We start from the raw sequence: 17298 nt of genomic DNA, 5'->3' as shown, positions 1-17298 counted from the left end.
AGTTTAATTCATACATCTAAGGTATACGTTTCATGAAGAACAAAATTAAAAAAAAATTAAGTTACCTTTTTTCAACGTACTATGTCTATTCTATTACTGTAATTCGAGAGAACGGAAGGCTTGACAGCTTGACAAGGTAAATGCAAATTCCATGACCTTGAAAAACATGTAACTATAATCATACGCACTGTATAAATGTATATAAACATTTTATTTAGTAAGTTTATCTATTGGTTACGTAAACCACCAAAAAAATGACTAAGAATGACAAGATAAAAAAAATATTATTTCTTATTGGAACCGTCCTTGGTACGTATGCGCTTAATAAACTTACGCGTGTACACCGTGTACAGCAGTCAACCAACTCACATGAAAAAAAGTACAGCGTCACCTCGTCTCTGGAATTCTTTCAGCTTATTTTCTGACGAAAGGGAAGATCATGGGGAAACTTGATTCCTTTGTTTCACAGAAGTTTTTATTTTTAATCCTAAAAAAATTTGATGTACTGTTTCCATTAATCTCTGACTGCGATTTACATCATGTATAATTCAGATTTTGTCCGCAAGAAACTCGAAAGCCATTCTGATTACAGGAGTTTTCGGTTTTTCTACTATGGAAATTCTACAAAATATATTCACAGATTTACTTACACCAACGATTGAATTTTTAATGACGAGAATTTACTTAAAACGCACACATTAAGTTTTATTATACTTGAAAAAAGGTTTGAGACATTTTACAATATAGGATTAGGATGAAATGATTTCATCAAGGAAGGACTTGATGTAAATTTAAAAATTATCTCTAACGGATCGTTAATTGTTACACACCTTCGCGGTAGTAGGCGCGCGTGATTAGAGTACGACAACGAGATGAGGAAAAAAAAAGAAGAAAATTACTCGTTGTTTGATATTGCGTTGATTTTGTAAGCGAAGCAGGTTTCTCAAACACCAGCTCTTGGGAAAAGTGCGTTACGCATAGTTATGCAAATCACTGAGAGTAAAACCTCCTATTGACAACCATCAACTTCTTAAAAGTGAATCTTTTAAAGTAAAAAGGTATGAAACATCGTTGTTGAGGAAATTTTACATGAACGGGCTATTTTAAACGAGTTTTTTTTTTTTACACAATTCAACTCAGGATTATTAAGGGTTATATCACATTGAATTTATGAATGCATTATTAAACTATGAAAATTCCTCAGCTAATGTTTTAACATTTATTGTTAAAAATGTTGTAAAAAAAAATTTTGATAAGTTTCCATTCTAAAAAAGTGATGTACGGATTACCAAGATTAATATAATTTTTGTGATGTTGGTAAAATTATTATTTTATAGAGTCTACTATAATACTTCAAGAACATAGAAAATTTTTAGTTCTAATACTACTTACGACATTTACAATTGAATTAAAAGACTAACCATTCAAATTTGTTTGAAGTAAGACAACTAATTCTTACATTTTAAAGAGATTTGTAGATATTAATTTATCTTGCATTAAAGTATTTTACTTTGACATTTTGTTTATTTTCATCATAGTCAAAAATATTTGTTTGAACTGTAGTACATGGTGGATGTTGTAATTCCTTGAAAACATTCACCATAGAGTTAGGTGAATGCACTTTTTTTCATCCAAATTTCACTATATGATAAAACATTTTAAAGAAAGTTCTTTAAACTACACATTTACGAAATACAGCACAAGAACCAAACTAACATTTGTTATTTTTTCTTAATTAAATATACTCAAATTGTCAACTCCATATTATATGATCCTAATTTCCTGCTTCTTTTTAATCTAAGCTAGATGGAACGCCTGGAAAAAAGATTGTTTTCTTAATAACAAATACATATCATATCATGATAAGTAATTACCTTTCCAGCAACGCTTTATTGAGTAATAAATCAATGCATAACATATAAACGATATGACTATCAAATATTAAAATTTAAAACTATAATAATTGGAAGGTAAATGTATTTACACAGAATTTGTTGCTTAAAAATAATTGGATCGAACATTTTATCAACGACAGGTTTCGCCATCATTTTTACGGTAACGCATCAAAAAACACTTTTATTTTTAGTCATAAGACATAAAATCATAATTTTTAAGATACTAGAGGACCCAATGTGCTCCAACAAGTACTTTCGATTGTTTAGTTGGTAAGTAGCGCAAGTCAACTAGCACCGACTTTTTAACTCCTCCAAGACTTTTTCACTGCTGACGTTACATAACGTTCTATACAGCGCTACTTAGTGCGTGAAGAAATGCTCAAATTCGGAGAAATCGTGGCTTGACACACGCCTTTTCACTAGGACCGTTAATGCACGGACAAACCTATTTGAACTCTCGTGACTGCTACTGTGTACAAAGTAGCAGTAAATTTTTTACCGTACCTTTTTGGGTAATTTTAAATTTTTTAGGTTTTTTGTTTAATCATAGAAAATCTCTTATCGATGCGAAGATACCGCTAAATACTGAAATTTAAATTAATTTTTGTAACTTTTATTTTACGATAAAAATTGATCGATGAACACATACATTTACTCGTTGTTAACTTCAATTTTTTCACTAAATTATAATGTTGTAAAATTAAAATTTTTAAAAAACGCAATATTACAGTAGGGACAAAAACTAAATAAATGTAGAATAACTTATCTCTATTATTCTTATTACCAAACTTTGAAACTAAATTTTATTGTACACTTTTCAATACATCCTATCAAGAATAATTGTCTGTTGAGTAAAATTGACAAGTTTAACCACGAGACCCTACAAAACATAATTAAATATGATCTTGAAAACAATTAAAAGTTACATGCAATTTCAATAACATTTAATTAAACCCTTTGTATTTTATTTGCTTTGATGAATAAATAGTATTTTGTCTCATACCAGTGTACTTATGGACATCACGAATAAGCCACTGAAAGCATAATTTTTTTACAAAAGTATTACTTGATTCTAACTCATTTTGTTATCAACACAAACGAAACTTAAAATCGCTAATTTTAATACCTTAATTTCTTAAATTTTATATTTATAAAACAGATTGATAAACCTTTATTCATGATCAGGAGAATCAGTTTCACACACTTACATATTTACACGCAGCGCGTCAACGTGACCTTGTTCGTACGATTAAGCTGTACATCGTAAATCTCTATTGATAAGTTTGGTACGTGCCTCGCGAATTAAGCTTCTGCTTTTGTACCTCATGAAACTTGCTACACTAAAGACACAAATTGCGTTCGTATACATTAACAACAACACGGGACGAACAAAGTGCTCATCGTCTTCCCTGACATTCTCATCGACTTGTTTCGAACGGTAAACACGAATAATGAGTCAGGTTGAGTGTTAAAAATATATCTTCTTGTTTCTCGCAAGACGCATACCGTTGTCATTTGGTCCGAGTCGAATGACGGAAGCTTAAGGTTCAATCCAAGTCGACAGTCAGTCGATGAAACGGTGTTGATCAGTCCTTTCATTACCAAATTATGGAGATGAACGTGTTTAGCGCAAACCAACAAATCCTCAGGAAGCCGTAGGCCAGGATGACTTTAAGTCCCTGGTGTAGCCAGTACATTCTGAAATTTTTGACATAACACCGATATATTCGTTCATGTGGATCAGTTAAATTGAAAATAGGGCATAAAAAGCTTACCTCTGCCATCTGACTCGTGCTTGGGGTAGAGTGTCGATGGGATCCTTAATGAGATAAAGTCTGATGCCTCTCATGTAATTCTGAAAGTACGTGTCCCAGACCACGTCTCTCATGTCTATGTTGAACAGCGTTCGGTCCCTGTTGTCCAGTTTATCGACGAGAGCGTGAACTGCACCGTTTGTAAATGACCACTCTTTCGTCGTGAAGTAGTTCAAAACATCCATGAACTTGTGAATTTTTTTGTACACTTTGAGCATCCTAATGACAAAAAGGAATGAGAGTTTTAACCGACAAAAGTACCTATACATACCGAAGCTTTACAAAAACCACACATTATTCCACAAAAACCAAGATCGTTTTTACCTAGGCTCTTTTCCCAGGCAAATGGTAACAGTATCGACGAGTAGAGCAGGTAGCAAGTGCAGAAAATATACATAGAAGAGGTGAAGAAGTCTACTTTTGGTGTTTCTAAAGCTGTAATACCAAACAGCACGAGACGGTGGTATATCGAGCCCGTACTTGGCTCCCAGTTCCTTGAGACCATCCCATGTGATTGGATTATCTTTTGCCACGTAGTTGTAGATCGGTATTTCGTTGCTATTTTTGTTATTACTGGAAAGAAAAAAAAAAAAATAAATAAATAAATAAATAATGAACCACCAACTTGTCGGAGTACTGCCCAAATTCAAAGCCACCTTGCGATTCTACCAACGTATTGCATCAAAATGTATCGAACTACGTACTTTTTAATGTTGGCGACGTCCCAGGCACTGGCAATCAGAGTATTCACGGTCATGTCACCTGGAACAACGTTTGCCTTCATCGAGCCATCGCAGTGTATCGTGCGCAGCAAACCCGTGCCCGCACCAGCGGCCACACCAGTTGGCCCGTACATGTTGTCGATCCAACCTCTGATCGGTTCCTGATACGTCGATATTACTGAAAAATGTATGAAGCCAATCAATTATTTTTCACCTGATGTAAATTAAATGATACCATTCACAGTCACGTCTAGCTTTACTCATTTAAAAAATACTTTGCTACAAATACATGGATATCAAAGATACAAAGATTTTTTAATCGTAATTGTGTACGATTGAAAGGTCATAGGATTTTAAACTTTCGAAAACTTTATGATGGATTTAACTATTGAATGTTCTTGTTGATGTGATATACCAACCAACAGCAGGTCTGAATATTCCAACGGGAATGTCAGCACCTTCTTTACGAATGATGTTCTCTGCAACAGCTTTTGTGAATGTGTACGTGTTCGGCCACTTTCCCAAAAGTCTGAAAGTGTGTGGAAGAGTGATGATTATGAATTTTTAAATGAGATAATGTAAAAATGAACACAGAGTGAAAAAACATACGGTCTGGAGATGTCGTCGACGAGCTTATCGTCCATGCACTCAACGAGCGAGATAAGTTTAATTCCATCGATCGGTACATCGTAGAACTTCTCCTCGATTGGGTTGTAAACGCAATTCGCGTACGCGGTGGATACGTGAATACAAGCCTGGAAACCAAATAATTGTAGACAATTCAAAACTAAGTGCACACCCTAATTCAAAGTAAAGGTACACCTTGAGCTTCGGCATTTCCTTGCAGAGGCTCATTATGTCTCTGGGACTCTGAACGTTTATAGAGACGGCGAGCTTGAGCTTCTCGTCGAACCTCACGGTGGCAGCCACGTGGAAAACTATCGAGACCTCGCGAATGAGAAGAGCTCGCTCGGCCGGTGACATCCCCAAACCTGGAAGGCTACAGTCTCCGGATACTGAGATGATTTGGTGGCGGAACTTTGGATGCTCCTCTTTTAGTTTCACGAACAACTGTTGGAATTATAAGTCCAGGAGATACTGGCAGTCATGCCTCATGGTATCGATACTTACGGGATCGTCAAACAGTTCTTCGGTGCGCTGATGCACGTCCTTGCCTTTCTTCGGCCTGACAAGCAGATAAATGAAGGCCAAGTTTGAACAACTGCGCAGAAGCTTTTCCACCAATAGCTTGCCCATGAAACCCGTGCCACCGGTTATAAAGATGCTCTGGCCGGCATAAAATTCCTGGATGGGGGTGAGCTCCCCAGCAGAGATCATCTGGGTACTGTTACTGATGTCAGTGGCTGGGAGCGTGTCGAGTTTTGGCGTGTACTCCGAGGGCATTGTCGCACGAGAAACTCCGGTTTCTGGCACCACGACCTCCTGACCTCCTGACTCCATCAGGACTTCGACCATATTGTGTTTGGTCGTTGTTCGGAGTTTCAGTGTTTTGCTTACCTAAAAGTGGATTTGCTTTTTGTAAATTGTCATGTGGAAGTAAGGATTTATGATAAAGGTAAAAGTAAGACCTTTTTTTGTTTGGTAATAAAACTAGTTTGGTAATAATTGAAAAACAAGATTTTAACACTGTTATTTTTATATTTCTAACACCATCAAAGTCATCGAGAAGTGTGAAATGTTGACAAAAAATCTAAGAATCTTGTCACCTCACTTTTGGAAGGATAAATCATATATTTTTATTTATATGACATTGAGTTACGTAACGAGCTCATTAAAATTCTAATCTTTCTATTGATTGATGGTTCAAGAACAAACTTTTTTGTCGTATAGAATTTATTTGTATGGTCAAAATTTTTTGAAAAAAAATAGGAGTGGTCTTTTTTTATTACCACACCTCGTGGTAGATGTTACAGATAAAAGTTTTTCTTTACTACGGGATGTCTTACTCAGTCTTTAAAAAATATTTGTTGATGCATGTGTATTTAATACAAGACGACACGACAAATGAAAGTAGTCGAGAACTTCATTAATTTACTTTTGATAAAAGAAATGTACTTGAAGGGACACAATAAGGACAATTTTTAACAAATGTTATGGGATAACTTTTTTTTTTTTTTTTTTAATTGATTTCATATGTCAAAACCAAAAAACTTTGAAGCTTATACATTTTTCGTTTCAACATTTGTAAAGTGGAAAAAATATACCATTCTCTAATGCAGTATTTTATAATCCCTAACAAATACGTTGCATAGATTTTTGAACCCATTCAAAGTAGTACAAAAAAAGCAATCATATATTGAACTGAGATGAGATTTCATAACCAACACAATGACCTCATTTTCTCTTTTGAATCATTAAGACGCAATAGACGTTCATTATTTATTTAAAGTCAAGACCTCGGTGAAGGTCCTTCGTCAAGATTACACGTACGGTCTGCATATACACAGTTGTATAAGTTATTCATCTCTCATTCAATGCTAAAAAAACATTTGGGAAACGATTACACGCCGAAAAAGTTGTTTGTACAAACAAAACCCACTGTTAAATAAACACCCATCCTTTAATGCACTGTCAAATTGATTCACGTAGTCCACGAGGGAAAGAAAAAGCGAGACATTCGAAGGCTGATCAAGTGCATACTCGGCACTCTCACGAACAAAAAAAAAAAAAAAATACGATTGTCAAGGATAAGTGAAAACATCCGACACTCTAAAAGTGGTAAAAGAAATTTCACGAGTGAAACGTCAGTTTATTTCTCTTTCATTTTTAGTGGCAAAACACGCGGTTACGCGAATGAATGGTAGGAATTAATTATCTCCCTGTACTTGTGAATAGCGTGTTTGAGCGGAACAAGCGCATCCGTTGTTTTACGTGTCTTTCTTTCTCCGTGCATATTCACTTTCAGCTCTTCTCACTCATAATCTTACCTCTCGGCGTCTTGTCCTTAAAAAAAAAAAAGATAACTCGTGCGGTTCTTACATGAAACTGATTGTTCAAATTGCTTTTATCGGCATTTGCAAAATGAGGATAATGGGTTACTGAATTTTTTTCTGGCATTATGTATAATGTCTAAATATTTTTTACAAGTTCACAGTTTCGAACATTGAATTTTATACAAATTTTAATTTTGTTATACTAGTTTTAAAAAACAGAGAAAAAACAGTCGCAAAATAGTATTTCTGGTGATAAGTCGCTGGGATATCCCTAAGAACTTGGTGTTACTTCACGGCAAACATTCAACGTTGCATTGCGAGTTTTTGCGAACCAACAGACGTAAGCAGCTTCTCGGAAGCTATGAAAAAAAAGGTAAGAAAAAAATTGTTAACAATAAAATCTTGCCAGTGTGCCGTGCGCGAGCTGTCACTGGTTATTCTTGACACCCCGAACGGCTCCAACTGAGAGTGCAATTATTTGCATTCACCGCAAAGTAAGTGCCTCCGCTGTTGGCGAATTAGATAATGTTTGCTGGCTAAGTCATCGAAATGATGGAATAACAAGAAATTCCACGGAGTACTTTGACGTGCGCTGAAATATTGTTTTAGTTTGAAAATTTCGCTTAAGTGGTTGTGTAAAACTACTTTCAACACTACTGTCGTAAGATTTCAGAAAATATTGTAAACGCCCTGTCTCATTTAGGAAATCGAAAATCTAATAATGCTTACAGATAATATATGACAAAATATTTTTTATTTATTTTTACCAAAAAATAACGTAAACCTAAGATTATTATCTAGATTAGTTGATTAGATTCCAAGGATAATTTAGGATCTCATAAAAAAAAAAAAAAAAAAAAAAAAACAATCCAACTCAAGTAATGTACAGACACCAAATAATATATTGATCCACACAAATACGAAAAATATTTTTTAACGTTGTAATATAATATAGGATCCAATAATAATTTCATCGATATAACAGTCACTTTAAACAAATTAATTGAGCTTATTATACTTATAATAAAAAATACATTATTAATCCCTACCACATATTTTCGATTATTTTTTGAAATACACAAAATTATTATTTGCGTTAGTTATGTTAAAACAACGACTTTCTGGGATAATCTCGTTATGTATCAATTGAAGTAATAAGAATAAAATTTTAGTTCAATTTGTGATTTATTGAATTGAGTGCACATCAATGTTATGTAAATCTCTACATAGTTGGATATTATACGAAACAAGAAAAAAGGTTTCCTAGATATGTAAAAAAAAAAAAAAAAAAAAAAAAGTTATATAATCGAGAAATTTTTCGCGGTAGCACAGACGTGAATTTCGTTTTCTCCTAAATTTTTGTTAGCCTGCTTATGCTTAAACGATCGGATATTTGGTAATTTTTACAAGTTTTTTGGCAGCGTTTACATGCAAGTGTATATACTACCCCACAATCTACTTTTATGCAACTAGTAACTTCTAGAACAGGAAGGTGCAAGTGGTACTTTCCTCACAACCTGTTTTTCTGTGTTGGATAGACTCGTTGTAGGGCATAAGGTGAGACACGTTTTTTTTTTTTTTTTTTATCATCTCTCCTAAACGGGCCATTCTCAGGTTGAAAAATGCAACAGAAAAACCGGTCACTGTGTCAATCGTAAAAACAATCGTTATCACTGTCACATGGATAATATCAGCTTTTGTGATAAAAATCTTATAAATTAGTAATACGTTTATTTTATTATTTAATATGCAGCCACTCTAATCAATTTTTGTGAATCAACGAAGCAACTAATACATTTTTATACTCAGTAATCATACTCTCCATTGTACATTCAATCTATATTTCGAACCATCATAATATTTAAAGCGTCAAGTCATTCAACTTAATGAAGACCATCAGAAAGCCTTTCTCACGATATACCGTTGACCGTCCAACTTAAAAATGTAACTCCTTTTTCTGAAAGTCACCTGTCCTGACAGTCGACGAAAAAAGACAGGATGACCGATGGGAGGGAGGGGGGGGGGGAAGAGTAGGGAACGGTATACATATTTTACCGAATAATAATTTACACTTTACCGAGCAGGTGCTTGAGATCTAAAGAGGTATAGCTACTGTTGTTGTAATACCATCGAAAGAGTTTGCTTAAAACGGTACAAGAAGGAAAAACTTGTGGTTATTAAAATATTATATGGAATAGCTCTTATTTTTTTTATTTTTTTTTTTATATGGGCAGCTGAACGAGTATATTAGGGCTTCTTTATTAACAGGACCTCATTATTGGTCCTCAATTCTTAGTGCACACTTTTTTCATTTCAAATATTGTCACAGTTCTGTTCGATTAATTTTTTTTATAACTTGCCAAACAAGCTTCGTGGCCTATCTTCGTCAATCACACAACGAACGAAAAGGCCTGAGTCATGTGACAATCGATCTTTTAAAAAAGTATAAGGAAAAGAATTTGAAGGAACTTGGGTCGATATATTTTGATATTTCCAATGAAATTTAACAAATGATAAACGCTTGGCAGCTGTAAAATTTCAGTGTCGAATCCAATGACTTTGCCAATACGTGATGTTTGAGTCACACGTTTTGGCCGGTTTTTCGCTTGAAATGTAAATGACGCCGTTGGGTGGACCCAAATATAAAGATGCCAATGTTTCCTGCTAAACTCTTTTATTTACATTTTTGGGGGGACGGGGAATTTTGTTTTTACTATGCGTCAAAACTAACCAACACTATGAAAAAAAATTCCCAAAAAGACTATGATCGATCACTACAAACGAAGAAAATACTTGATTCTTAAAGTGCTTGTCTTTATAAAACTCCAAGAGGTCATTCCATCTGGATAAAAATTCGATGTATATGGTTTCGATGACGTTTAGGTTGCTTTCGGGCCACCTGTACTCATTATTAAAAAAATTTACAATAATGTCATTCGTTTAGAAAAGATTGTAATAAAAAAAGCTTTTTAATATTTTTTAAAGATCGAATATTATCCTGATGACGCTTTTTCAATCGAAAATTTATAGCTCCGGTAAACACTAACAGCACAAATAGTTTCTAGCAGTATAATTTATTAAAAAATTTTATTTTCATTTGAATGATATAAATAACATGTATTTTCTTCAAATAGTAATCAAACGAAGAGATAAAAACATACAAGCAAATAGAGGTTAAAAGGTGTAAAAATTCTGAAGTAATCCATAGAAAAAGTGAAATGGAAACTGATGATATATAAGATGTGTTTTATAAAATACACTTGGTAGTTTTATTTTGTACAACGAATCAACGTTAGGACAATCGCCTGAGTGTGTAATCTTAACAAAAATGAAAAAGCAGAGCGCTTGAGTTATATTGAGTCAGTAAAGATTTTTATAGTCATATGTATCATGAAAACCCTAAAAAATTTCTATACCTTATTTATTGTTATAAAAAGTTTTAGGTAGCACAAAAAAATCTAAAATACTGGGTCAAGTCCCTTGTATCTTGTTCAGTGAGATCCAATGATAAAAAGTAAGGAAAGGAATGGCTTGACGAGATCATAAATCTAAAAAAAAGTATGAACATTCATCTTCAGGAATGTAACTTCTGTACTGTACAGTTCGTCACAGTAATAAACAGCAATTTATTCATTTTTTTTTTTTTTTTTATCTAGTACTTGTTTTATGTTCATCCACGATGTGTGACACGTATCGGCAGGCGAAGGTACACTCACCGATCGTGATTCGAAGAATCGCATTTAAAAATTTGTTCTTTGTCAATCGGGTGCATCGATTGCGCCGCACTGAATGATGATACTATGCTGAACAGAGGAATACTTCCGATCTCCGTTTTAATTTATGCCAGTGTAATGATTTATGGCTATGACGTTTTTCACAGTTTCACAATTAGCGTTGTAAAGTTATTTCTTTTGTAAACAAAAAAATTATTACTTTGCTAACAAGTTTATGGGACGGATATACATTTTTAACAAGGCAACGTTACAGCGTTTATGCGTTTTGTAGCTGGTATTATGGATGGTATGCTAAAGTCAGAGGTGTAGAGTTACATCAGCAAGTTCTTCCTTGAAAAAAAAAAAAATCCTACAATCTCCCTATTATTACATCGATGAGAAAACTAGCGATTCGGTGCACAAAAAATAGTTCTTAAAATAATTGTACCAATATAAAAAAAAAAAAAAAAAAACTCTTCAACTCTGACATGTACTGGTGTAATGCAGTTATGTAACGGGTAACATACGAACGCCAATCCGTAAAAAGGTAAAACAGCAAAATTTGCAAGTAAATTAAAAAAGCGGCAAAACCCGCACTCCAAAAAAATTGTTTTCCCATTTACATCCGCTCACGTGATAATTACCAACTCTTCTGAAGCAAGTGCTTGAAACGCGACGAGAAAACGTCATCTCGGCCGTACGATGTAAAGCATGTACTTTTGAGAAACAAAAAAAAAGGCGCAATAAGGCGTGCCGCCCCATCCCGGCTAAGGCGTATTTTTCTCGAGGACGCTTCGCGAGCCCTCCCGAGATGTGCGTCTGTTTGCTCTGGACACAAAACGATTGCTCAACATGAGTTACCTGATCTCCCGCTCGCTTGGAAATTATGCAGTTTCTCGAAGATAAGAAGAGTTCCTCTGTTCTTTGATGGGTTTTTTTTTTCGAGCGAACATTAGAGCAAGTACTCTAAAAGTCATGAAATGTTTTTTTTTAATGAAAGATCAATAAACTTTTCCGTAACAAGTAAAACTTTTCAAAAAAATTTTATTTATCTGTGTAAGTATAAGCTAACAGTCCAATTTATTGCTACTAGTAGATTGACCAGCCGATTTAAAAAACTATGCCATTAGATTTTATTAAACTCGATCGTTTGGTGATCCCTAAAATTTTCGACCGCCACGAAATTAATAACACGAGGTAGTCCAAAGGCACTTTCTCCATGGGTAGTACGCAAACGCGTAAAAAAAAAAAAAAAAAAAAAAAGAAAAAAAGAAAAAAAAGAAAGAAAGGTAAGAAAAGGAGAGTACGAGCATGTACGGGCTATACACAGCCGCACTGATCAATAATGCAGCCGGTGTTTGGCGCGCGCGAGTTGAGCAATAAGCGCTTCTCTTCGCTCGTTCGTTTATTCAGCCACGCGCTTTTTTTTATACGTGTATGCACACGACCACACACGCGCACGTTCTTGAGGACTTTTTGTCAAATCGACATTAAGCGTACGGGCTTGGATCGGTCCTTTCTAATCTGCCTTCTGATGACGATTATTAGGTATATTTCACGTTGTCTCTCCATTGTGCGTCAAAATGTTAATATAAGGGGCCCAAACACGTTTTTCGGCATTTAATAATATCTTGGGATCTTGTGGATGCAAGTTTTGTTGTATCGACATTTTTTCAAGGCTCTTGACCTTTTGTAATGAATATCATTGGCGCCAAACTGAAAAATCGGCCCAAGTTGCGGGTTCTTCTCAAATGGGATCTTGGCGACTATAAACAGATTATCATTAAAAATGTCCTTTGTTCGGAAGATTATAGCGCATTGTTTTTCATTTATTTTGTCGGAGTGACCTTACCCGTACTTCAAATCAATGTAAAATTTTTTGAAGTTTTTGTTGATGGTGATTGGGACGATTGCGAGCAGGTAAGTAATTTAAATTAATGATCAATTTGGTATAACTTTTCTTACAGTGACGTAGAATTTATGTAACTTGTCGATTCAACAATAATTCGAGTAACGAAAAGAAAAAAAAATGACGCAACAAAGGTCGCATACTGGAAATATTATTGAATTGTTTATTTATAAAATAAGAGTCGAATTTGAGTCCAGTTGACGCGTGTGTATTGTAAAGTCCGAGTAACCTGCTGACACGTATCTACGTCATCCACCAAAGAATAACAATCGTTGCGGCCATCGTTGCTACTGAGACAAGTTCGATTTACCAAAGCCTTTTGAAATATCAAAATTCCACATGTGATGGATTTTTTTATTCATTACAGTTTTTTGCGGTTTTTCATTTTTTAATTAACTAAAATTAATTAGGAAATTTCTTTTAGATTATTTTGCATTCTTGAAATTGGTGTATGGAGCAATGTCAAAGAAAATATTTTGGTATATGTACGACCAATATTCTGAGCTCGATGGAATCGTTCGACTTATTTTATTTTATTCTTCAACCATTGTTTTGCAAAGGATAAAAATACCTTTGATAAAAAAAAACATCAAAAACTTTTTTTTTAAATTAAATAAAAACAAAACTTTTATCAATTTTGATGACACCACACCTGTCTAATGCCTAAAAGTAAATATTATTTATTCTAAAAATTAATACTCAACACATACTATTAAAAACATGCATATTTGTAGAACAAATTTACAACTGCAATTATTTGTACAAGTAGGAATTGTTGTTCGTCTCTGGTCTAGTTTGACAAGTTGTACAAGTCATGTTATCGATGCTTCGTGGCAGATATTGAGCTAATTATTAGACACGAACGAAGCCAGTAATTGGGCTAATATCATTTATGCCCATGATAATTTGTAAAAGACGAGCGATATCGTAAATGTACCAAAGACTATGTATAGCATATTACCATCGTACAACATTAAAGGAAAAATAACATCGCAACCGAAAATATTATTTTGTACAGCGTGTGATGTAAAAATCGCATTTTAGTCTCATTTCAAGTAATTCTTTCCACACAACTGCAACCAACCAAAACAATTACTCTCGTAAACTGTAGTATCCTGAATTTTGAGGGTCTTTAACTAATTGTTCATTCTTGTCAAATTAATTCGAAAACGCCTAACCGTAGGGACGCGCACGCTGTTTCACCAACCTTATTTTTATGGACCCCACAGTCTGCTTTCACTTGCTGAAGAGGCCTTTGTACGAGTAAAATTTCTTTCAATTTTTTCGAAGCAGCGCCGTTGGTCCTTGCTATTGATTATTATTGTCGTTTTAGCCGAACTTCGCCGGTCGCTCGTAGGATGTTGATCAAATATTAAATGTTAACAATAACGAACTATTTATACCAGATAAAAAATGATTTTAAATTGTTTTCCGATCGAATGACTATACTTTGGACAATTTAGAGTGAAAAAATGTTTAAACGATAGAAACTAAAAATATGTGTTAAAATGAATAGCGTCCTCCATCGGAATGAAAATTTAAAAAACTTTAGTATGGATGAATTTCGGCGCGTGTTACAGAGCTCCTGGCGAGCCGAAAGAGCGCAATCGGTTGGACGGATGGGCGCTCTCACTTGTGGCGATGCACAATCAACAAGACAAGTCAGCGACTGCGTCGGGAGCCAGTTGGCTCCTACTCCCGTGGTCGTGGCCGCTGGACGTATGCAAGGCGGGCTCTGTATATACGCGTTCGTGCAGTTTTTGAGAGTTGGCGTTTCTACGTTGACACTTCGTTGTACGAGTGTCGGAAAAGGAGACGGAGGAGGGGGGATTGTGTTGTTGAGAACATTTGTAAAACTCCTTGAGCTTTGGTTGCGAGTGATCGAGAGCCGCTATTTTCGACGTTTACCATAAGACAATTACCATTAAATAGATATGTTGCCTGGAATAAATGTTATTACAACTTTCGCAGCAGATAGCATTCAATACTACAAATGAAGTAGTGAATTGGAAATTTTAATGGTCTGGCACTAGTTTATGTAAAGTAGAAACTTAACGAAAATGCACAAAAAAAAAAAAAGTACACGTGGATATAGTTACATAGTTTAAATATTTTCTGTGAAAATTAAAATTTGAAGAGAAACACACATTTTACTAATGCAAAATTTTAATGAGAAAACGGAAATACCTTACGTTCAATTCATAACATGTATAATACAATGTTTTTAAAGCACTACACAATATAAAATTGCGCAATATGATACAAAAATATATGCTGATTTTTTTTTCAAAATACTTATATTTTTGGATACTTAAGAACCAACAGAAATTTAACTCATTATTTTCAGAGGGTAAGAACTTAATTTAACTTGACTTTATTTTTAAGAAAAACAAAATTTAAGACCTATTTTTTAAAAAGAAAATTTCGCTTCGGTTGTCTCTCTTACTGAAAAAGCAAGAAATTTCCGAAACTATGTAAATACATGTTTTGATTATCTAGTTATTCTAGTAACACATTTTAATAGCCTGTTTGGATATCAATTTACATGTCAAAATCTTAAATTTCACTACATATTAAGATATTTATCATATATGCTCACGAAATTTATAATATAAATAATAGAGTCGAATTTCAGGTATAAAAACATAAAAATGTTCGTGTATTTAGAAAAAGGTTCATTAATCCTACAAAAATTATCTTGAAGATAAAAATTAAAGACAATTTGTCATACTCACATATAACAAGACTTTTGTACATATACATTATCATACTCATGAAAGTAAAATAATTAAATAAAAATGATGTGAAAATGTTCACACTTACGTTATAAGATTTGTATCATGCTATTTTTGCAGTTCAATTATAAATGAACCCTAAGTAAACAAATGCAATATAAGATAATACTTTTTTATTTTTTAAGCTTATGATTAACTAATTACTGAAAATTTAATTAAATACTGACCTTAATAATCATCGGTAATAAATTTTTGAACCACAAATTTAGCTAGATAAAAAAATAATGTTCAATAAATATTTCAATAATTTTACAACTTAAATGTACATGATAAAGAATACGAATATTGAGTATTTATGAGTGTTTTATAGTTGAGAAGACTGTCTTAAATGCATTTCTCCAGGAGTCTTTCGTAGCTTAAAACTACTATTTTGTTAAATACTAGGAAAAATTTAGTATAATACGATTAAATTGTATTTTTGAAAGCAGCAAAGCTTATAATTTAAATACTAAATCACTCATACATTATTTAGCTTTACATTTAAAAAATAAAACTACTGAATCCTTACTTTATAAGCTTTAGTTTAAAAGAAAATAATATGAGATAAACATAATTGGTCATCAAATTAAATTTTTAGGTTTTTTATAAAAATTGTAAATATTTAATCGTTTGAAAAAAAGTTTTTAACCTTGACAGTAATTTGTTTGATTTTTCCATAAGTGTGAGGATGAGACAATAAGGAATAACAAACTTTAATGTAGGCACCTACGGCGGAAATTATTCATGTAACGTAAGACTGAGGATTTATGCTCAAAATTAACACCAAAGAAAGTGTGAACAACTCCTCAAGGAATAAAGGAGTAAACATAAAGAAGATTCTGGTATCCAGAGTGGTGAAACCTAGCATTTCGCGATACTTGAATCGTAATATTTCTTTTTTTTCCTTTTTTCGTTTGCGACTTTGAAATACATTTTTTTATGATTTTAATAAATTCTTTAAATACCCAAAAAAACTAAGCAACTGTTTCAAATATTAAAAAAAATTTTTAACTTACCATTAAATGGTACATAAGATAGCCTCATAACACGTACGATATGCTATTTATTTATTTATGTGAATAGATCGAGATAGCCTTCGTTTGGGTACGAGAGACAATAAATGACCCCTTCCACAACGTATCGACATATCCCATTACACCGACGATGTACTATATATTTATTGTTATACGTAAGTGGGTTTTTCAAGTATTAGTACAAATCTATTAGCATTATTCAACACTGAATACGAAAAAAAAAAAAAAAAAAATTCATTAAATAAGTATTCACTCTCAAAAAAAGCAAAATTATTTTTTTCTATGTAAGTAGATTCTTTATTTTCAGTTAGGAACTCCAATGTTAATGGTTTTTTGTAATTTATATCTTATAAACGATTTTGTATTAAAAAAAAAAAAAAAAAAAAAAAAAAAAACTAACTCTTTTAAAGTAGTCTTTGATAAATAAATTGCTTATTGAAATATACTTCTACAGTTAGTAGTAGCGTGAAGACAATCAAATAA

General features: G+C 33.3%; 1 protein-coding gene across 1 annotated transcript; it reads right to left on the bottom strand.

The window, feature by feature from the left end:
* Positions 1 to 3105: 3105 nt before the first annotated feature.
* LOC106641082 (fatty acyl-CoA reductase wat) lies at positions 3106 to 14708 on the bottom strand. The gene is made up of 9 exons (XM_089591941.1): positions 14215 to 14708; positions 5563 to 5949; positions 5254 to 5502; positions 5041 to 5186; positions 4851 to 4960; positions 4414 to 4609; positions 4034 to 4282; positions 3671 to 3928; positions 3106 to 3593 (listed from the first exon to the last, which is right to left on the bottom strand). The coding sequence occupies exons 2-9, from the start codon at positions 5905 to 5907 to the stop codon at positions 3494 to 3496; spliced, it is 1653 nt and encodes a 550-aa protein (XP_089448067.1). The 5' UTR covers positions 5908 to 5949; positions 14215 to 14708; the 3' UTR covers positions 3106 to 3493.
* Between the last annotated feature and the right edge of the window lie 2590 nt (positions 14709 to 17298).

The sequence above is a fragment of the Copidosoma floridanum genome, unplaced genomic scaffold, assembly GCF_036245765.1.
Source record: "Copidosoma floridanum isolate Cflo_tuat_1 unplaced genomic scaffold, Cflo_Japanese_pri ptg000014l, whole genome shotgun sequence".
Lineage (NCBI taxonomy): Eukaryota > Metazoa > Arthropoda > Insecta > Hymenoptera > Encyrtidae > Copidosoma > Copidosoma floridanum.
The sequence above is the reverse complement of the archived record's forward strand: the minus strand, read 5'-3'. Positions and strand labels throughout refer to the sequence as shown.